Source organism: Scyliorhinus canicula, chromosome 9, assembly GCF_902713615.1.
Source record: "Scyliorhinus canicula chromosome 9, sScyCan1.1, whole genome shotgun sequence".
Lineage (NCBI taxonomy): Eukaryota > Metazoa > Chordata > Chondrichthyes > Carcharhiniformes > Scyliorhinidae > Scyliorhinus > Scyliorhinus canicula.
Window position 1 is genome coordinate 80078703 of NC_052154.1, and position 23423 is coordinate 80102125.

General features: G+C 52.0%; 1 protein-coding gene across 4 annotated transcripts in view; it reads left to right on the top strand.

Moving 5' to 3' along the window:
• The window catches only part of ndrg4 (NDRG family member 4), a 259801-nt gene that overhangs the window by 161364 nt on the left and 75014 nt on the right, over positions 1-23423 (top strand). For all 4 annotated transcript variants that reach the window (XM_038807026.1, XM_038807025.1, XM_038807024.1 and 1 more), the window contains one exon: positions 15598-15703. In XM_038807026.1, coding sequence (XP_038662954.1) covers positions 15598-15703 — 106 coding nt within the window. The remainder of the gene's footprint in view (positions 1-15597; positions 15704-23423) is intronic.

Consider the following 23423-nt stretch of genomic DNA (forward strand, 5'->3'; position numbering starts at 1 on the left):
TGAATTGAGTGGCTTGTCATGCTATTTCAGAGGGCAGTTAAGTGTTAACCACATTGCTGTGGGTCCGGAGTCACATGTAGGTCAGAACAGGTGAGGAGGGTAGAATTCTCTTCCAAAAGGACATTAATGAACCAGATTGTTTTCACAACAATCAACAATGGTTTCATGGTCATCATTAGACTTGTAATTCCAGATATTTATTGAATTCAAATTTCACCATCTGCAGTGTGGGATATGAACCTGACATTAATACCACTATGCCACTGCCTCCCCTTGAGGTTCTAACGTTGGTGCCACTGTGACTGATTTAATATGAGGGGCGAATTGGGAACTGGAGAATGTTGACTTACCTAGCCTGAAGGCTCAGCAAGGAAAGTCACAGACTCTCTTGGTGAGCTTTGATGTGATGTATGGCTGGAAGAGGGTCCACGACATGAATCATAGAATTTACAGTGCAAAAGGAGGCCATTCAGCCCATCGAATCTGCACCAGCCGTTGGAAAGAGCACCCCACCCAAGCCCACACCTCCACCCCATGCCCGTAGCCAAGTAACCCCACCTATCCTTTTTTGGACACTAAGGGCAATTTGTCATGGCTAATCCACCTAACCTGCACATCTTTGGCATGTGGGAGGAAACCGGAGCACCCGGAGGAAACCCACGCGGACCCAGGGAGAACGTGCAGACTCTGCACAGACAGAGACCAAAGCCGGAATCGAACCTCGGACCCTGGAGCTGTGAAGCAACTGTGCTAACCACTGTGCTACCGTGCTGCTTGTATGAAATGGAGGCGGTCTTTCAAAGTTGCATGGGTTGACCTCAAAATGAATAAAGGGTCATGATTCCTCTCTCACTATTTTTGGATGTGGACAATTGTGTGTTTATATGAAGGTGTACATGTAAAAATAACCACATGTGAATTTGTGTATATGTACATGTATATTCATAGGAATATGACTTTGTACCTGGAAATTTTCCAGCTGTTCCCACTGTTGGGATCTTATGGTCCCACTGAGCACAAACACCTGCCACAGGTTTCCTGGTGGTGAGAGGGGTGCATACACCAAGAAACCCTGTTGACAGCATCGGGAGCAGAAGATCTCGCTGCCAGCCAATGGCAGACCGCCTCTGCCACGAAACATGCCACAGGGCGTGTGGAAAATCCTGACACGGTGGCACACTGGTTAGCACTGCTGCCTCACAGCGCCAGGGTTTGATTTCGGACTTGGGTGACTGTCTGTGTAGAGTTTGCATGTTCTCCCTGTGTCTGTGTGGGTTTCCCTTCGGATGCTCCGGATGGGGTGGGTCGGTGCAGACTCGATGGGCTTAATGATCTCCTATTGCACTGTTTGGATTATACGGTGTATAGATATGGTATATTAGTAAGTGTGTGTATACGTAAGTACACAAGTGCTTTCAAACATGGATACACATTTGTGTTTGTATATGTTTGTGTTTACATGTGTGACATAGAAAATAGAAGGAGGAGGAGGTTATTTCACCCTTCGAGCCTGCTCCGCCATTCATTGTCATCACGGCCGATCATCAAGTTCAATATTCGGATTCTGCCTACCCCCCCATGATCCCATTAGCCCCAAGAGCTGTATCTAATTCCTTCTTGAATTTACACATTGTTTCGGCCTCAACTACTTTCTGTGGTAGAGAATTCCACTGATTCATCACTCTCTGGGTGAAGAAATTTCTCCTCACCTCAATCCTAAACAGTTTACCCCTTATCCTCAAACTATGACCCCTAGTTCTGGACTCCCCCGCCATCTGGAAGATTCTTTCTGATTCTACCCTCTCTAATCCTGTTAAGAGTTCTGTAAATTTCTCTGAGATCCCCTCTCACTCATCTAAACTCCAATTAATATAATCCTAACCAATTTAGTCTTGCCTCATATGACAATCCCGTCATCCCAGGAATCAGCCTGGTAAACCTTTGCTGCACTCCCTTCTTTGCAAGAACATCCTTCCTCAGATAAGGACACCAAAACTGCGCACAATACACGCGGAGTTTCCTCACCAATGCCCGATATAATTGCAGTAAAACATCCTTATTCCTATACTCAAATCCTCTTGCTTTGAAGGACAATATACCATTTGCCTTCTTTTCTGCCTGCTGTACCTGTGCGCTTACTTTCAGAGACTGATGCATAAGGACACCAAGGTTTCGCTGAGAATCCACCTCGCTCAATTTGCACCCTTTCAAATAATAATCTTCCTTCCTATTTTTGCTACCGAAGCGGATAACCTCACATTTATCTAATTTATACTGCATCAGACGTGCATATATGCCCACACACTCAGTCTGTCCAAATCCCGTTGATGCATCTCTGCATCCTCCTCATTGCATGTATATGTGTGTGGATGTTTGTGTGCATATATGTGTGCCTGTCTATATGTGTGTCCGTGTGTATCTGTATATGTGTGTGTATATGAGCTGTGGCTCAGTGAGTCATGGGTTCAGGCTCTGGTCTAGAGATTTGAACACAAAATCTAGCTGACTTGACCCTCCAGTCCAGCACTTCAGGAGCGCTGATGTTGGAGATGCCTTCTTTCAGGAGAGATGATAAACCAAAGCTGTTCTGCCCTCACAGAGCATAAGAATTAGGGGCAGGAGTAAATCATTCTCCTTCTTGAATCTTCTCCACCATTCAATAAGGTCAGGGCTAGACCATGAGCCTAACTCCACTTTCTTGCCTGCCCCGCAAACCTTGACTACTTGTAAATCATAATTCTGTCTAACTTAGCTTCAATATTCATTGATCCAGCCTCTACTGCTCTTTCAGATAGAGATTAACATCTCTATTCAGATTAACATGCCTCTGAGAGAAGAAATGTCTCCTTAGTTCTGTCTTAAATGAAACATCCCTTATTCTGAAACTGTGCTCTCTAATTCTAAGTTCCCCCATGAAGTGAAACATCTTTGCAATATCTATCCTGTCAAACCTACTCGCAATATTATATATTTCGATAAGATCACCTTTCATTCTTCCAAACTCCAATAACTTAAGGTCCAACCGGCCCGATCTTTCCTCGTAAGACAACCTCCATCCCAGGTATCAACCTAGTGAACCTCCTCTGATCTGCTTCCAATGCAAGTATAACCCTCCTTAAATTAGGATGCAATAACCATTCACCGTATCGTAGGTGTGGTCTCACCGACCTGAGGCACAGTTGGAGGGAGTCTTATTCCTATTTATATACTGCACAGACATCCCCGCTCCCCACCCAATCCCTTGTAATAATGGCCAATGTTCAATTTACCTTCCTGATTACTCGCTGTATCTGCATGCAAACTTTTGTGACTCATGCACAAGGACATCTAAATCCCTCTGTACCACAGGATTCTGTAGTCTCTCTCCATTTATAGAACATTCTGCTTTTCTGTTCTTCCTGCCAAAGTGGATGACCACATTATATTCCACCTGCCAAATTTTATCACTTTATCTATATCCTGTTGCAGAATCAATAGATTCTCCTCATAACTTGCTTTCCTAATAATCTGTGTATTAACTGCAAATTTGTCTACAATACGCTCCAATCCTTCATTCAATATATTAAAATAGATTGTAAATAGTTGAGGACCCAGCCCTGATAGGATGACACCCACTAGCTACATTTTGACAACCTACAAATTACCCACTTATCCTGACTTTCTATTTCTTAGCCAATCCTTTATCATGTTAACATATCACTTCCACTGTACCACAGTAGTTAGCACTGTTGTTTCACAGCTCCAAGTTTGCAGGTTCGATTTCCGGCTTGGGTCCCTGTCTGTGCGGAGTCTGCACGTTCTCCCCGTGTCCCCGTGGGTTTCCTCCGGATGCTCCAGTTTCCTCCCACAGTCCAAAGATGTGCAGGTTACGTGGATTGGCCATGCTAAATTGCCCTTAGTGTCCAACAAGGTTAGGTGGGGTTACTGGGTTACAGGGATGTGGTGGAGGTCTTGTGTGAGGCGCTCTTTCCAAGGGCTGGTGCAGCCTCATTAGGCCGAACGGCCTCCTTCTGCACTTAATGACCATGGCTCTTATCTTGTACATTAACAATTTATGTGGCACCTTTTGGAAATCCACATTCACTATGGCCTCAGTTCAATGGACAAGTTTCTATTTGCGGTAGTGAGCGGGAACTGCCGCGAACTTCCCAACACTCGGCCTGGCGAGACCATCACCGCAATCAACATTAATTGGTCCACTTAAGGAGGCCGCACGGATTTCAAGCCACAAATCAAAGCTCACCAGCTAGTTGGACGGGATGCGCTCACCAGCCCCCCCACTAGCAAGTTAGAGCAGCAATTAAACTGCTCTTGCACAGCCAACCCCACTCAACCCTCAATTATGGCGCTGAGACAACCAGGCCTACGAGTCAGGGATGCAGACCTGGAGAAGCTCATAGAAACTGTCAAGGCCAAGGAGGGATGTCCTGTTCCCCGAGCATCCTGGAGGGTAAGCCACAGTGCAGCCAGAGCTGCCTGGGAGGAAGTGGCAGAGGCCGCTGATACATGTCCATTCTCCTGCAGCATCTCTAGCCAATGACGCAGCCCATCCACAGTGAATCCCCCCTGCCTCCCATGAGAACACCTCAGAGGATGCCACCATAGGTGCTTCACAGCTGTCACCCCAACCCTCCACTAGTGCAGAGGCTAGTCAGGCTTCAGGGGCACATTCTGGCGAGCACCACACAGTTGCAGATGTACATCAGGGGGAGTCAGTGATGACAGGTCACAGATCCCTTGTTTACCCAGGCATAAAATTATACACACTTTCACACGGACTAAGCCCAACAAGATGCCATTCTCCGCCATCGCCGGAATGTCCTAGGTCCAGGGACCGTTAGACTGCATGTCGTCTTGCACTCACCAGGCCATCTGGGAGTGCCCTACGTCAACGGGAAGGGATTCCACTCCCTGAACATCCAGCTCATGTGCGACCACCACCTTAAGATTATGCACATGGGTGCACTCTTCCCAGGGTGTGTGCATGACAGCTACATCCTGGGGCAGTCAGAATTCCCCAGCCTCTTTGAGGGTAAGGGCTACTCACTTAGGATCTGGTCAGATACACAGGTATGGAGGCTGGAGACCGATGCGGAGACCCGATACAACGAGGCCCATGTGGCCACCCGGGCTGTCATTGAGTGATGCATCGGACTACTCACAATGTGGTTTTGATGCCTCAAATGCTTTGGTAGTTCCCTGCAGTACACCGCCTCAGGGAGTCACCTGCTCTGTGGTGGTCTGCTGTGTCCTCCACAACCTGGCATAGCAGCGGGGCAATATACTGGAGGACGAGAAACCTGTGGCCACCTCCAAAGAGGACGAGGATGGCAAGGAGACACCGGACTAACACGGGCCGGAGGATGATCCCAGGGTAGAACTGGAGGACCGGCTGGAGGTAGCAAGCCCTGAGGGCCAGGGAGTCCATCATTCTCGCCCGCTTCAAATAGGATGCGGCCGAGCCATCATTGCCGCCCGACCTGCCTGCAGCACCACTAGGGCAAGTTCCGAGGGGGCCAAGATATCGTCCATACCGTTCAATATTTGGAAAGAATTGGGAGAGGGTTTGAGACTGACAACCAGTGATGTCTTCCTCTTCTCTACAACCAGCAAGCCCTGCCCACACACATTTGGCCACAGTGGGAGCCCCAGCCCACCGGACCCCAGACTCTGTACCCCTGCACATCACATTAACTGGACTGGGCGCTGGTTCCCTCCCCGTTGCACTCACCCATCATTCGGCTGCGGACATGTTCCCAGGGCTTGGGCCCAGGCCCTGTGTGTGTGTGTTCGGATCTTGGCTGCTGCGTGTGTGGTATTGCCACCCGCAGTGTTCAGTCAGAGTGACCAGGCATCACGGCCTGACTGGGATGCTAGGCAATAACTCCCACATGCTACATGGCAGACTCATCCACGGGAATGAACTTGGGATGTGTGAAGTGCTCACTTTACTACCATTGCCAATTCCGTATTAGCAATTGCCTTCAGCTGCACAGTCAGAGGGCTCTGTGATCAGTGGGGCTTAAGATTGGTCGGTGGGGCAGACAGGCATTACAAGGTGATGCACCATCATTTGGACTTGAGTCGTAGTAAAGTTCCAAACAACAGGCTTTAATACGCTAGATGTGAGCCCGGCAGTGGTCGTACAGAGAAAGGCCGACTGCCAGCCAGTACGAGCTCTTATACCCCGCCTTGTAGGCGGAGCTACCAGCCAATCAGCGGGGAGTCACATGACTAGCCACAACTAATTGGCAGAGAGGCACATGACTTGCATGAGCCAATGGGCAGCGAGGCTGCTGTACCAATGGCAGGTTGGTTCTTTGGTAATATGATCTCTTTAGCCATACTACCACACAAGGGTTGCCCCCGAAACGGGTACACACGATCTAGGGTTTGGCATGGCAGAGCCACGCGCAGTTCCACCCCAGCTCCAATAACCCCAACCCCATGGCGGACCACCCGAAGTAAGACTGGATCCCCCCACGGCTGCCCTTTCACCTCCTTCCAAGCACAAGGGCAACATGTCCAGTGCCCCCCAGGCTCTTAGCCGATGAATGAAGATGGCTACTCACCTTCTCGGCTCCCTGCAACAGCCCTTCCGCCAGATTCACATTTTTAAAAAAGAGTACTAATTGGCGCCGGTTTGACCACTGCTGGGAGGCCGCTGGATTACGGAAGGCCGTTGGTATTAGTTAATTTCTGGAAATAGGGCTTAAGTGGTGATAATTGGTTTCTCACAGTTGCATCACAAATGGTTTGGCGCCTGGCGCAGTTCTCATTTTTGGCCTCTCCCGCTATTCACCGGCCTCATCTTGCTCGACCGCAACAAGGCCAATGAACGTGCCCTCTATCTCATGGTTCCCCTTTATCCAATGTGCTTGTTACATTCTCAAATAACTCTAATAAATCTCTCAAACATAATTTCCCTTTAATAAAGTCATGTTGACTCTGCTTGATCGTGTTCTGACTTTCTAAATGTCCCGCCACTACTTCCTTAATAATGGATTACCCCACCTCGCTCCCATTCACTGGCCAACTTAAGTTTGCTGGCATCGTGGTCCCCACCAGAGCCTCCCCCCCCCCCACATACCAACTACAAAGACCAACATTATGCGTAACTCTCAGCTTTGTCCACCCCGAACCGCACATCACTCTTGTACAACACTGCCGTAGTCCTATTAAAGGCCACCCGCCATCTTGCCAGCTCCGCCGTAACGTCCTGGTACATACGAATAGCACTGCCTTCCCACCTCACCTCTCGTTTCTGAGAGCAAGACCCTCTCCATCATCTGATAGCTGTGAAAACAAACTATCACGGGCCTGGATCATTTGTTTTTGGTTTCGGCCGGAGTGACCGATGAGCCCTATCCAGCTCAAAGAGGGAGGTGTTCGCGTCCTTCCCCAACAACCTGGCGGACATCCCCAAAAAGTACTCCGTCAGCCTCTAGCCCTCCAGACCCTCAGGCAGTTCCTAGATCCGGAGATTCTGCCGCCATGACATATTTTCTAGGTCCTTCACTTTGGCTCTCGGCCCTTTATTACCTTCCGCAGATCCTCTTCCATCGAGGCGAGCTGGTTGCTGTGTCATGACAATGCCTCCTCCACTCCCTTCAGCACCTCACCATGCTCCCGCATCGACTCAAACATCTCTCCCAGATCCTCCTTTATCGGGGCTAGCGTATCCTCCACCAGCTGTTTGAGCGTTCCCATCATCTCTTTGCCATGCACTCAAAACGTTTGGCAAACTGCTGCTTAAACTCCACAACCAGCACCTCGGCCAGCGTGTCCACTGTAATGGGCACAGCCCTGCCCGGTAGGCTTGCTCCCGCCATCTTTCCTTGCACCAAACTCAGACCCACCGGCAGACTAGCATTTATTCCGCTTTGTGCCGTAATCTTTTGTTGGGATTTCGACATCCTCTAATTCCCACAACTTTACTGAAGACAGCTCTTATAAAAGTTCCCCCAAAACTGAGTGAAAGGGCCAAAAAATGACAACACCAGCGGGAGCCACCTGCGACCTCCACCCACATCTCGCTACCGGAAGTCCGTATTTATTTATAATATTTATAATCAGATGTCAGCATAAAAGGGTAACTGCTCGATAGATCTCCAATTCTTTTTTAAAATAAATTTAGAGTACCCAATTGATTTTTTCCAATTAAGGGGCAATTTAGCGTGGCCAATCCACCTAGCCTGCACATCTTTGGGTTGTGGGGGCGAAACCCACACAAACACGGGGAGAATGTGCAAACTCCACACGGACGGTGACCCAGAGCCGGGATGGAACCTGGGACCTCGGCACCGTGAGGCAGCAGTGCTATCCACAGCGCTACCGTGCTGCCCCATAGATCTGCAATTCTAACTTGGGAAGAATAAATGGATATATGAGAGGATATAAGGAAAGAAAGTTTTTTTTTAAATTTAGAGTACCCAATTATTTTTTTTCCAATTAAGGGGCAATTTAGTGTGGTCAATCCACCTATCCTGCACATCCTTGGGTTGTGGGGGTGAAACCCATGCAGACACGGGAAGAATGTGCAAACTTCACACACACAGTGACCCAGGGATTCGAACGCAGGTCCTCAGCACAGTAGGCAGCAGTGCTAACCACTGCGCCACCGTGCCACCCACATAAAGAAAGAAAGTTGGCGATAAGAAAAGAATGATGAATATGAAATCTAATCAGAGAGAGTGAAAAGTGTTCTGAGCACTCCATGAGTGAAGCACTTTTGACGTATAGTTACTGTTGTAATATAGGAAAAGCCCCAGCTCTGCTCTGTACTGAGACTAGCCAGCAATATGGCTGATGGTTCTGCTGGAAGTGAGTTTATGTTGTTGTAGGCACAGGTCAGGCTGTAATGCCAGGGTATTGACCAAAACTCACCGTCTGGCTTCATAAATGAGTACTCAAGTACACCCACCCCTGTGAACTGCTGCCACCCACCCCCAGGCAGTACCACCACAAAAAAAAGAGAGACGAGAAAATTGGAAATAAAATATCAAGAGAGTGTGGATGTACCAAAGATGGTGTTTAAAAAACACTGAGGTTTCACACCATTGAGCTGAAAGGCTTATATTCCCTTTTATCATGTCAAGGGTATGAGTCCTTGCCTTCACCACTCCGCTATCAAACTAATGAGGTTTTGTCTGTGTATGAAGAGGTGATGTGGTGTGCAGCCAAATATGACGTCGGTACAGAGCCGAGAATGAAATGAACAGGCTAAAGAGCAGCAGAAGGGAAGCAAATACTCTTTTGAGAAATTGGAGTGGATCATCGGGGGAGGGCCTCGGGTGACGTCCTGAGGCCGTCCCAACGACGCATGACGTACTCGAATGCTGTTTTCACGGGGGCGGAGCATTGCAAAAGCGCCGACTCCCCCCAATTTCGGCGCAAACAGGGATTCTCCGGCCGATCGCCGAACATGTGTGTCTTTTTGAAAATGTATCTACCTGTCCTATGACATTCAGTGTGTGGGAATACATTTGTTCCTCTGCACTTGTTGGTATCCTACCATTTATGGTATAATTCCTTGGGTTGTTTGCCCTCCCAAAATACAGTTCTCCAGATTGAACTCCATTTGCCACCTTTTTGCTCACCTGACCAGTCCGTTGACATCTTTCTGTATTCCACAGCTTTCTCTCTCACTATCAAGTAAGTGACCAATTTCTGTATCATCTGCACACTTCTAAATCACACCTCCTATTTTAAAAAAAATATTTTTATTCTCCTTTTTCACACTTCCATCAAATTTACACCCACAAACAAATAATCAACAGTAAAAAATACAATGGCAATCCCCTGACCAACAATCCCTTTATCCCACTTACCCCCAAACAGCCGCAAACATTTTAAATACAAAACACAAAAGAAATAGAATCAGGAATCCATCAACACATACGTAATCAGCAATAACCTATACATTCAAACCCAATACCCTCCTCCCCATGTTCAATGTCATCCAATTCTTGAAAATGCATGATGATCCGAAGGGGAGGTAGAGAGCACAGAGTCTCACTCTATGCGGATGATCTGCTCCTCTATATCTCGGACCCACAAAGCAGCATGGACGGAATCATCGCGCTCCTGAAAGAGTTTGGAGCCTTCTCGGGCTACAAACTCTACATGAGCAAAAGTGAGATCTTCCCAGTACACCCGCAAGGGGGGGGGGGGGGGGGGGGGGGGGGGCAGCACTAAAGGGGCTGCCGTTCAATCAAGCCCGACATAAATTCCGCTACCTGGGGATCCAAATAGCCCATGACTGGAAAGGGATCCACAAATGGAACCTCACCAGCCTGACGGAGGAAGTTAAAAAGGACCTGCAAAGATGGAACACACTCCCGCTCTCCCTCGCGGGGAGAGTTCAGACGATCAAAATGAACGTACTGCCCAGGTTCCTCTTCCTGTTTAGATCCATTCCGATCTACATCCCCAAGGCCTTTTTCAAAGCGCTGGACAAACTCATCATGGCGTTCGTATGGGGGGGTAAAAATGCTAGGATCCCAAAGAAGGTCTTACAAAAAACAAAAACCAGGGGAGGGCTAGCCCTCCCGAATCTACAATTCTACCACTGGGCAGCAACAGCCGAGCGAGTAAGGGGATGGATCCAGGAGCCAGAAGCTGAGTGGGTGCGTGCGGAGGAGGCCTCCTGCATGGGAACCTCCCTCCGGGCCCTCGCCACGGCAGCACTCCCATCCCCACCCAAAAAACACTCCAGCAGCCCAGTGGTGACAGCCACCCTCCAATCCTGGAACCAACTGCGGCAGCAACTTGGCCTGACCAAAATGTCGAACAGGGCTCCCATCTGCAACAACCATAGGTTCACACCAGCACTGACTGACGCCACCTTCAAAAGGTGGAGGCAGGACGGGGGGACACTGACAGTCAGGGACCTATACACGGACGACAGGATCGCAACACTGGACGAACTGACAGAGAAATTTCAGCTAGCTGGGGGGAACGAGCTACGGTACCTGCAGCTCAAAAACTTCCTACGAAAGGAGACAAGGACGTACCCACAACCGCCACGACAGACACTACTGGAAGACCTACTGGACGCAAGTATCCTAGAGAAAGGGAACTGTAGTGACATGTATGACCGACTGGTAGATAGGGACGACACCGTACTGGACGCAACAAGAAGGAAATGGGAGGACGACCTGGGGATGGAGATAGGGTGGGGACTCTGGAGCGAAGCACTGCATAGGGTCAACTCCACCTCCACGTGCGCAAGGCTCAGCCTGACGCAACTAAAAGTGGTACATAGAGCCCACTTAACAAGAACCCGTATGAGTAGGTTCTTCCCGGAGGTGGAAGACAGATGTGAACGGTGCCAAAGAGGCCCGGCCAACCACGCCCACATGTTCTGGTCTTGCCCCAGACTCGTGGAGTACTGGACAGCCTTCTTCGAGGTTCTGTCCAAAGTGGTGGGAGTGAGGGTGGAGCCATGCCCGATAGTGGCGGTCTTCGGGGTTTCAGAACAGCCAGATCTATTCCTGGGGAGGAGGGCGGACGCCCTTGCCTTTGCCTCCCTGATCGCCCGCCGTAGAATCCTGTTTGGCTGGCGGTCAGCAGCACCGCCCAGAGCTGCGGACTGGCTGTCCGACCTCTCGGAATCTCTCCAAATGGAGAAAATCAAATTTGCCATCCGAGGGTCGGACGACGGCTTCCACAGAACGTGGGAGCCATTCATGCAACTGTTCCGGGACCTATTTGTGGCCAATGTACAAGAGGAAGAATAGTCGGGGGAAGGTAGCGGGGGGGGGGGGGGGCTACAGGTTCGGTACGGGGGTTCGATGGCTAGCTAAGGCCCAAAACCAAACGAAATAAACATGTTGAGGGGGGGGGGGGGGGGGGGGGGGCGCAGTTACTACTACGAAGATGCTTACCTGTAAATATGTATGTTAATTTTTGCGTGTTTTTTTTTTCTCTCCTAACAATTTGTAATTTGTTCAATATAAAATATGAAAACTGAATAAAAACATTTATAAAAAAAAAAGAAAATGCATGATGAACAAGGCCCATGAGTTGTAGAAACCTTCCATCCTCCCCCTCAACTCAAACATCACTTTCTTGAGCATGAAGAACTCCAGGAGGTCCTCCAACCACGCCGAGGCACAGGGCGGAGAAGCTGACCTGCGCCCCAACAGGACCCGCCTTCAGGTGATCAGCGAGGCGAAGGCTAAGACATCTGCCTCCGCACCCGCTTTCAACCCTGGCTGATCCGACATCCTGAACATGGCTTCTAGGGAACCTGGGGCGGGATTCTCCCCTACCCGGCGGGCAGGGGGTCCCAGCGTAGCGGAGTGGCGCCAAGCACTCCAGTGTCGGGCCTCCCCAAAGGTGTGGAATTCTCCGCACCTTTAGGGGCCAAGCCCTCACATTGAGTGGCTAGGCCCGCGCCGGAGTGGTTGGCGCCACGTTGACTGGCGCCAAAACCGGCACCAATGGCCTTTGACGGCCGCCGGCGGGCATCGGAGCTGGCCGAAAGGCCTTCGCCGGTTCGCGCACCGGCGCATGAGCGGTAGGGGAGTTCTCTACCGCCTCCGCCATGGTGGAGGCCGTGGCGGCAGCGGAAGAAAAAGAGTGCCCCCATGGCACTGGCCCGCCCGCCGATCGGTGGGCCCTGATCACGGGCCTGGCCACCGTGGGGGCACCCCCCGGGGTCTGATCACCCCGCGCCCCCCCCCGGACCCCGGGGGCCCGCTCGCGCCGCCAATCCCGCCGCCACCAGAGGTGGTTGAAACCACGGCGGCGGGAGAGGCCTCTCAGCGGCGGGACTTCGGCCCATCGCGGGCCGGGGAATCGCCGCGGGGGCACGCCGATCGGCAGGGCGTGATTCCCGCCCCTGCCAATTCCCGGGTGGCGGAGAATTACGGCCACGGCAGGGGCGGGATTTTCGCCGGTCCCGGGCGATTCTCCGACCCTGTGGGGGGGTCGGAGAATTTTTCCCCTGGTTCGAGTCTTACGTGCACCACCTTCGAGATTACCCTGAAGACCTCCCTCCAATAACCCTCCAGCTTTGGACAGGAACAAAACATATGAACATGATTTGCGCCCCCTCGCCACAGCATTCACAAACATCCTTCACCCCCTCAGAGTCGGTTCATCCTCGTCCTTGTGAGTTGCGCCCTATATACCACCTTCAACTGTATCAGCCCCAACCTCACACACAAAGTTGAGGCATTCACCCTCCCGTCTCCATGCCCTCCCCCAACCCTTCCTCCCACTTTGCCTTAATCCCCTCCACCAATACCTTATCCTCCCTCAGAATCACCCCATAAATCGGCGACACCACCCACTTCTCCATTAAACCTCCTATTTTTAAGTCAAAATCATTGATATATACTATAAAAAGCAATAAAATTAGTACTGACTCGGCCAGTGAGTGGGAGGGGAGGTCAGTTCACCCTATTGTTTTTGTAGTGAGGGAGTAGTGCCCCGAACCTTTAGAGGTGGGAAGGGTTGCTCTTCTGTGTGTGGGGATGGATAGGTGTTCCCCTTGTCCGTGGTAATATCCCAGCGGGCACCTGTAAATGTGGCACCCTGATCTCTGAATCCTGGCATTGCCGGTGTGTCTAGGAATCAATCAGGGCAGAAATGAGAAAGCGGCAGGGTCCCATCCGCCATCCTCTCACCTGATTAAATGAATCCACCACAACCATATTCTGCCCAATATGTATTAATATGTATCACAGTGTGAATGGGCATCTATGACAGATTGCTTGCTTGTGACAGTATGAGCATATTTATTCCTCCTTTATCTTATAATTTTGCATGTATTTAATACAGTATAAATTATTTTGTTTGATAATATGACTGCATTTATTACATTGTCAGTGTGCCTTTATAATCATGACTTTGGCTATCACAAGTTATTTATATATATTTATGAAGGGATGAGTGTACTTTCAATGAGTATGTGTGTAAATAGCTGATGTATTATACCATCAATAAATAATATTATAATGGATATATTGAGAGGATAGACTTTACAATAACTGGTGCATTAAACATTAGGAGGGAGGAGTTGGTGATTATATGAAAATGAAATGAAAATCGCTTATTGTCACAAGTAGGCTTCAATGAAGTTACTGTGAAAATCCCCGAGTCACCACATTCCGGCGCCTGTTCGGGGAGGCTGGTACGGAAATTGAACCCACGCTGCTGGCCTGCCTTGGTCTGCTTTAAAAGCCAGCGATTTAGCCTTGTGCTAAACCAGCCCCACCATGCCCATGCACGCTGATACATATTAATACATATTGGGCAGAATATGGTTGTGGTGGATTCATTTAATCAGGTGAGAGGATGGGGGATGGGACCCTGCCGCTTTCTCACTACTACCCTGATTAATGGGGCTGGATATATGGTGGTGCATTGCAAGAGGCGGATTGGTTAATTTTATTAGGGGTATTTGAAGCAGGCGAGTCTGTATAGTCACTATAATAATTCCAGGAGGCATGGAGTGAAAAGCCAAACTGGTTTATTTTAAACTGGAAATAAAGCCACTACCTCGGCACGCTCAATAAACGCCTCAGCCCAGGACTATTGGGAAGTGCAGGTCTGGGTCTGAGAGCTACATTTAAAGGTCCTGCTAACGAGCCCAAGCTTGGCGGGCCTCCGCCTGCTCTCCACAGGAACTCGTATTCTACAAAGCTCACTGGGAGATCCATCAGCGATTCCCCATGGTCCTTGTGAGGGTCATCACAGTCACTCATGATTTAATGAGGTATGTGATGGAAGATCTGTATGGATAAGAAGGAGTCTGTAAACAATTGCCAGTTATTGCTGAGAAAAGAGACATAATGGGCAGTATTCTTCGGCTTTCCAGCCGCGTGTTTCTCGCTGCTGGGAGGAGGTGCGCCATTTGCTGTTGACGGGATTCTCTACTCCTGCCATTGTCAATGGGATTTCCTATTGAAGCCAACCCCGCCGCTAGGAAACCCACAGGTGGGGCTGTGCTCCTGGCAGGACCAGCAAATCCCACCGCCAGCGAACAGCCAGAGAATTCCAGCTACTGAAAGGCTTTTGTCTTGGACTCATCAGAACAAAAAGCTTTGACGCATGTCTCTTTTGTTTCAGCAATTCTCAAGATCTATGGGGGAAATGGTGGCGTGAGGCATTGTCACTGGGCCAGTAATCCAGACACCCAGTCTAATGCAGATGGGGAAATTTGAATTTAATAAAAAATCCGGAAGTCTAATGATGACCATGAAAACATTGCCGATTGTTGAAAAAGCCCGAAGGTTCACTAATGACCTTTAGGGAAGGAAATCTTTCGTCCTAACCCAGTCTGCCCTACATGTGACTCCAGATTCACACAGCGATGCTGCTGACTCTTAACTGCCCCCCACTGAAATGGCACAGTAAGCCACTCAGTTCAAGGGCAATTAGGAATGGGCAACAAATGCTGGTCCAGACAGCGACGCCCACATCCCAAGAACGAATTTAAAAACATATATCACCAACTAACTAATTGTTGACTACTTTTGCAACAGATTTGTTCCAGAATGTGGGTCAGTACAATCACCAACTTTGAGTGGTGGGAAAAAAGAGGCTTTCCAATCACTGATTTCCACTTTTATTGATCCTCAACAGGAGCATGACATTGAAACCCCCTATGGGATGTTGCATGTGGTGATCCGTGGCGCACCAAAAGGAAACCGCCCGGCGATCCTGACCTACCATGATGTTGGGATGAACCGTAAGTACAACTATTTACACTATTCACTTAGTGAAAGCACATGGTTCAGATTTATTGCATGGTATTAAAATATATTTAGAGCCAAATTCTCTACATGATCTCTATACCACAATGAAGTGACACAATGAATTATGTACAATAGGAGTGAATGGAGAGTGGTTTGGTATTGGAATTCTATATAACGGGGATGAATAGAAAATGGTGTTTCCCACTGTATTATGCACAATGGAGGCGGGTGAATGGAAAATAGTTTGGTCTAATGGAATTCTATGTAATGTATTGAATGTGAAGGGGTTTTATTTGTTAGCATTCTGCATGATGGATTGAATGAGAAGCTAGGCCAATTGAAACTGAATTTACTAGAATGGAATGGAAAGGGATTGGGCTATTGGAATTCTATGGGTTATGATTGAATGGGAAGGGGTTCATGCTATTGGAATTCTATAGGTTGTGATTGAATGGGAAGAGGTTTGGGCTATTGGAATTCTGTAGGTTATGGTTGAATGGGAAGGGGTTTGTGCTATTCAAATTCTATAAGTTGTGATTGAATGGAAAAAGGTTTGGGTTATTGAAATTCTATAGGTTATGATTGAATGGAAATACTTTGGGCGCGATTCTCCGCACCCGCGAAAAATCGCGAAACTGTCGTAAAAAACGGGCACGTTTTATGACGGTGTGGAAGGGTCCATTTCCCGACGTATTCACTTCTGGGAAATGGGCTAGTAACGCGGCCGCGTCAATCACGTGCGCGATGACGACGGAACGCGGCGACGACACGATCACGCCCATGTGACGCCGCCCGACGCCGTAAAAAGGCGCGGGCGAGCACAGAATCTGTCGGCCATGATGTCGGAGTCCAGGAGAGCTGCACCTCGTTTTGTGGAGGCTGATGTCGAGACTCTGCTCGATGCTGTCGAGCAGAGGAGGGGCATCCTCCGCCCACGGAGAGGGCATCGCCAACCTGCCAGCGCGGTACGCCAGGCCTGGCGTGAGTTGGCCGCTGCCGTCAGTGTTGTGGGGCAGAACCCTCGCTCTGCAGAGCAGTGCCGGAAAAAGCTACACGACCTCACCAGGACTGCCAGGGTAAGTGCCAAGAAGGTGCCCCCTGGTCACAACCATCCCTCCCCCCCCCCTTTACCTAATCACCCACCTCCCCCCCTGGCACGGGGGGTGGAGGGGGATTGGGCCAGAGTTATTTGAGGATGTTTCACAAAGTTGTCACAGACCCAGCGCTCTGGCCCTGTGGAGAGATGCATTCGTCTTATGACAACTTGACCCCCAAACTGTGCCAGTATCTGAACGGACTGCTGATACCTGCCGTATTGTAATGATCTAACTATGTACCCTCCCCCAACAGGCCAAGTCCGCTCACAACAACCGTGAGCGGCACAAGACTGGAGGGGGTTCGCCCAACCTGCACCCCCTCACCACCTTTGAGCAGAGGGCACTGGACCTTGTTGGGGGGTTTGCCACCCGGGATGTCGCGCTATGCGAGGTTGGCGGATCTGCAGCAAGTGAGACAACCCTCCCTGACAAACACCCACCCCTCCCCCATCCTCTGTCCCTTCACACACCCTGCCCACTGGGATACCTCCCCCATCCTCTGTCCCTTCACACACCCTGCCCACTGGGATACCTCCCCCATCCTCTGTCCCTTCACACACCCTGCCCACTTGGACACCTCCCCCATCCTCTGTCCCTTCACACACCCTGCCCACTGGGATACGTCCCCCATCCTCTGTCCCTTCACACGCTGCCCACTGGGACCGTCCAGCGCCCGGCCGAGCAAATCTAAATAACCCGTCTCATTCTCTTCCCTAGGACGTGATGCCGAACGACCAGGGCCGTCTGGCTGCAGACGGACACAGGCATCTGCCGCCACCTCACCCGGGGCCGCACAACAGAGGGTGCCCGATCAGCGGGGAGCCCCATCCTCCCCAACCCAATCTGCGGATCAGGACGCCCAGAGGGTGGCGAGAACACAACTCCCGGAAATGACCAGGGATAACCCTCCGGACTCTGAGCGGCCCCACACCATTGAGGAGGGGCTAAATTGCGAAAACATCGGGCTTGCGGCACTGCTATCTCCCACTACATCCATCATCCCAGACACTCACCCCGGCGGGCCTATTTAGTGATGAGTCTCCTGGGTCACAGTCTGGTTTGCACATCACAGCTGAGCAGGTATAGCAGGTGGAGGTCGGAGCAACCGAGGGCCCGGACTTGCGGAGGCCAGACCAGGCCCAGGATGCAGCTGGCTCCCAGACGTTTTCGGAGTTCCTGGAGTTTCTCAACCCACCCGCACAGCCGATGCCTCAAGAAACCCAGGGAAACAACGACGGGATGAGGGCTTCCTTCCAGACTCTGCAGACGCTGTTAGAGGAGTCGAACCGCGTCCACGAGCAGGGAGTGGTGCCGCTCATGGCAGAGACCCAGTCCGACACCGCACGGGTGGCATCCGCGGCGGAGGCAATGGGTCAGGTTATGCAAGGCGTTGGGGTTAATATGCACGCGTCATCCTCGGCCCTGGACAGGGTTGCCCTCTCACAGGCAGCAATGTGCCAGAGGCAAAACGACATTGCCGGCGCCCTGCAGGCCTTGGCCCAGTCTCACCAGGTCATTGGCCAGTCGCAGCAGTCAGCCGCCGAGAGCATCAACCGCCTGACACATGTGCTGGATGGCGTCGTGCACTCACAGGTTGAGATCGCACAGTCCCTGGCGGGAATGTCTAACTCCCTGGACTCCGTCTCTGCAAACCTTCGGATCCTGGTGGATACCGTTGCAGGCCTCCAGGACTGGCAGCGCCAGGTGTCGGTGGTGCGACGGGGCACCTCCCCGCTCGCACCTCTGTCCCAAAGTGAGGCCCGGGGGCCACCGGGCTCCCCGAGGGAGGAGGAGGTTTCGGGGCCCGTCCCATTAAGTCCATCACGGGACGTCCCGGAATTCTCGGCCTCCCCCCGTCCCATCCCTGGTGCATCGGGTGGGCAGCAGGCAGAGCAGGGTGGCACAATGTCACCCAAGATGCCCGCAGAGCAGCCTGGCCCATCAAGGCCGGGTCGCCCCAGGAAACGCTTGGCCAAGGAGAAACGAGTCGAGGGGGGCGATTCGCAGCAATCCTCCTCCACTCCTGCTGTATCATCTGGGAAATCACTTAGACGTAGTGGTAGGACCCGTAAGGCAACTAAGATAGACACTGAGTAAGTTGGCACGGGTGAAGGGCACAGTTTAGTTGTAGGGGCTAGGGCACCTGTAAATAATTGTTAACATTAAACGCACTGTTCCACCTTACTTGTAATACCGTGTGATTGTTCCACAGCCACAGGATTTGTGATGGTGACCGAGTGTCGCTGGGGTTGACGAGTGGTGAAACTTCGGTGCCGGGTGTGCAGTCCCTGCCCCCCCCCCCCCCCCCCCCCCCCAACCCCTCCCACAGCTAGCCCACGCGGGCACGTGATGGAGTGTCAGTGACGATCTCAGCGGCCACCAAGGTGGATGGTTCAGCTATTGCCATGGGCCAGACTCTCTCGAACGATTCTGACCTCACAGCTCATCGCAGAGCGAGCTGTCATCATTCCACATGGCACTGATCACACCCGCTGACACAGCCATCAATGTTGTGCCATACCGTCTGGACCCAGTGGTAAGGGTGATGTTGAAGTGGAGCAGTGTACACTTAGAGGGGGTGGGGGGGGGGGGGGGGGGGGGGGGTGGGGGGGGGGGGGGGGCTGAGGTGGTGGCAGTTGTGTGTTGACCCTCTGCATGACTAGCGATGCAGGTGGTGGTTTGGTGTTCAGCGGGGACGTCACATGCGATGCGTGAACCGTGCTGCCACCAAAGCGTCGCGTGCCCGCCGTCCTCGCCGGGTCTGTCGTGCCGCCTCCTGGACATCACCAGCACCTGGGTCGTGTCTGCGTGCTGCGCCCGCCACTCCACCAGCCTCCTCCTCCTCCCTCTCCTCCTCCTCCTCCTCCTCTGTGCTGGCTCCACTGCCACTGGCTTCTCCCTCCGCCTCCTGCAGCAGCTCATCTCCCCTCTGCATCGCGATGTTGTGCAGCACACAGCAGACCACAACAATGCGAGCGACCCTGTCGGGCTGGTACTGCAGGGCCCCTCCGGAGCGGTCCAGGCACCTGAATCTCATCTTCAGGAGGCCAAGGCAGCGCTCCACCACACCCCTCGTTGCTGCATGGGCCTCGTTGTATCGTGTTTCCGCATTAGTCTGAGGCCTCCGTATAGGCGTCATCAGCCAAGACCTCAGCGGATAACCCCTGTCGCCTAGCAACCAGCCCCTCAGCCGGGGGGACGTCCCTCAAACATCGCAGGGATGAACGACTGCGCCAGTATGTAGGAGTCATGCACACTCCCTGGGAACCTTGCAGAGACGTTCATGATCCTCATGTGGGGGTCGCATACCACCTGGATATTCATGGAGTATGTCCCCCTTCTGTTTGTGAACACATCCCTGTCCCCTGCAGGCGGGCGCATGGGGACGTGAACACAATCGATTGCCCCCTGCACCCTCGGTATCCCGGCCACGCTGGCAAATCCACGAGCTCGTGAGTCTTGACTTGCTTGGTCCTCGGGAAAGGTGATGTAGCGGTCCGCGATGGCATAGAGGGCGTCGGTCACATCCCGGATACACCTGTGGACCGATGACTGGGAGATCCCGGAGACATCCCCGCTCGGAGACTGGAAGGAGCCGGTAGCATAGAAGTTAAGAGCGACCGGCACCTTGATGGCATCCGGGATCGCGTGTCCTCCCCCCGTTCCACGTGGGGCGAGGTGCGACAGGAGTTCGCAGATATGTATCACCGTCTGCCTACTCAGCCGGAGTCTCCTCCTGCAGATGATGTCCGTCATTGTTAGGAAAGAGACCCGGACACGGTACACCCTCGGCTTTGGTCGTCGCCTCTGGCGCCGTGGCTGCACCCTCACTCTCTCCTCTTCCTCTTCCTCCTCATCCTCCTCCTCCCCATGCTGCTCGACGACTGGCAACTCCTCGGCCCTTCCCTCTGCTGCTGCAGCTGGCCCTGCATCCACTGCGGGTTGTGGCTGTGGATGCTGCTGCATCGCCAAATGCAGTACAGCGGCCCCAACCACTGCGCAGAACATAGGCGTTCTGTTCACATACATTGTGCTAACCTACAGAAGGGTGGTGGGGGCAGAGAAACGGGACATGTTAGACGGAGGTTAGTCAACACCTCGGCAGCTGCCTGCCACAGGATACCTGTATGTCCCGGTGGCCTGGTCGCGCTGCTGACACGCGGGCAGCCTAACCCCTGGTCACTTTCTGCATACAACGGCCAGTAAACTACGTCCTCCTCACGGGTGCGTCAGTGGCCTGTGGCCGGAAGCCACAGGGCAACCAGCGGCCGTGTCCTCGTGACCGGCACGCCATGGCATGGTGGCAGACATTTTGTTACGGGGTTGGACGGCTCACTCGCTCACTCTCTACCTTACCCCCCCCCACTCCCACTGTCTCCCCCGCTCCCCCCCCCGTCTCCCCCACTCCCCCCCCCCCACTCCCCCCCTCCCCCCCACTTAAATAGCAGGTGTGCTTCACGCCGTGCAAACAGGGCGCGATGATGTCGGGACTTCGGCCCATCCGGGCCGGTGAATAGCGGGGGGGGGCTATTAGTGGCGAATCTGGTCGTGTCTGGGGCGGGAAGGAGGCGTTTGTCGGGAATGGCGACTCCGAGATTTTGCGGGGTTCGGAGAATAGCGGGAGGGCGTCGGAACAGCGTCGCCGTAAAAATTTGCGACGCCCGCTATTCTCCGAACCGTCGTGAGTCCGGAGAATCGCGCCCTTTATGTTTGGATCAAAATTATGTTTGTCGGGGGTTCCCCAAAACTCGGCTCTCTCGAAACAAGTTTGTAGGGGGTTTCCCGCAAAACGTGGTTTCAAGTCTCCTCTCTCCAGCATGCTTCTAGCAAACATCCAAGTGATCGAAAACCAGCTGGACGAGCTTAACACTAAACTCACCTCTCAGAGGCAAGTGAGAGACTGTTGTGTAATCTGTCTCACAGAGACATGGCTCACTCGTGCCTCACCAGCTGTGCCATACAACCTGAGGGCTTCTCAATTCACCAGATGGACCACACGGTGTCCTCTGGCAAGGTTGGAGGGGTTTACCTCCTCATCAATACCTCCTGGTGCTCAGATGTGGAAACCCTGGTGAACTACTGCTCCCCGGACCTGGAATACTTGCCTGTGAAATGCCGCCCATACTACCTTCCAGGAGAGTTCACTTCTGCCATCATCACAGCAGTCTACATTCCACCCCAGGCGGAAGTGAAGAAGGCGCTTGATGAATTTTACACCGCTATAAACAACCTGAAAACGGAATTTCTGGAGGTCTTTTTCATTGTGGCCAGGCCCTTCAACCAGACCAACCTCAAAAATGTCCTGCCAAAATTCCACCAACAAATCTCCTGTCCCACACGGTGCCCTAACACCTTGTTCATTGCTACACAACTATCAAGGGCGCCTACCGCTCCATCCACCAACCACATTTTGTAAAATCAGACCACAAGTCAGTGCTCCTTCTCCCGGCATACAAGCAGAAACTTAAGCGGGAAGATCCGGTTCAGAAAATCGTACAATAACATGGGGAAAAGTGAGATGTTTGCAATCCAGGCAAGAGGGCAGGAGAAGAGACTGGGAGAGCTGCCGCTTGGAATGGTAGGGAAGAGCTTTCGATATCTGGGAATCCAGGTGGCCTGGAAATGGGAGGTACTACCATCCCGGTTGGTGGCCCCTAGTCGCCACATTCCGGCGCCTGTTCGGGGAGGCTGGTACGAGAATTGAAACCGCGCTGCTGGCCTTGGTCTGCTTTACAAGCCAGCTATTTAGCCCACTGTGCTAAACCAGCCCCTGATACATGCCGGTTATGGGGGAGGAAGGGAGACGGGGCCTAGAAGCATCATTAGGGCTGAGGGAAGTCAAGGACAGCATCAACTCCATGCAATCGGGGAAGGCACCAGGTCTGGACAGATTCCCGATGGACTTCTATAAAAAATTTGCACAGCACTGGCCCTGCACGTGCAGGAGATGTTTAATGTCTCACTGTTGAGAAGGGACCCTGCCGCCTTGCGCAGAGGCCTCGAAATCGCTGATCCCTAAACTAGACAAAGACCTGCGGCACGTCCAGATCCATCTCACTCCTAAACAGTGAGGCCAAAGTCCCGGTGATGGTCCTGCAAGGCTACTGGAGATTTGCGTGATGGAGGTAATCATGGAAGATCAGATGGGCTTTGTCAAGCACGGGCAAATAACAGCGAATATCAGACTCCTGCTGAACGTGATTATGATGGGAAGAGACACCAGGCATGATCATCTCCCTTCGAAGAGTCGAATGGAAGTACCTCATGGAGGTTCTAGAACGGTTTGGGTTTGAGCCAGGATTCACCCCATGTGTGAAACTACTGTCCAGCACTCCCGTGGTGAGCCTATGGACGAACGGCATAGCTTGGGTACTGTGGGCTACACCGAGGCACGGATGTCCCTTATCCTCACTGCTATTTGCCATTGTAATCGAGCCACTGGCCATTGCTCTCAGATCGGCGAAGGGGTGGCGAGGCATCCAGAGGGGAGGCAGAGAGCACAGAGTTTCCTTCTATGCAGATGACTTGCTCCTCGTATGTACTGCCCAGGTTCCTCTTTCTCTTCAGATCCCTCACGATCTTCACCCCCAAGACTTCTTCACCAACTTTGACAAAG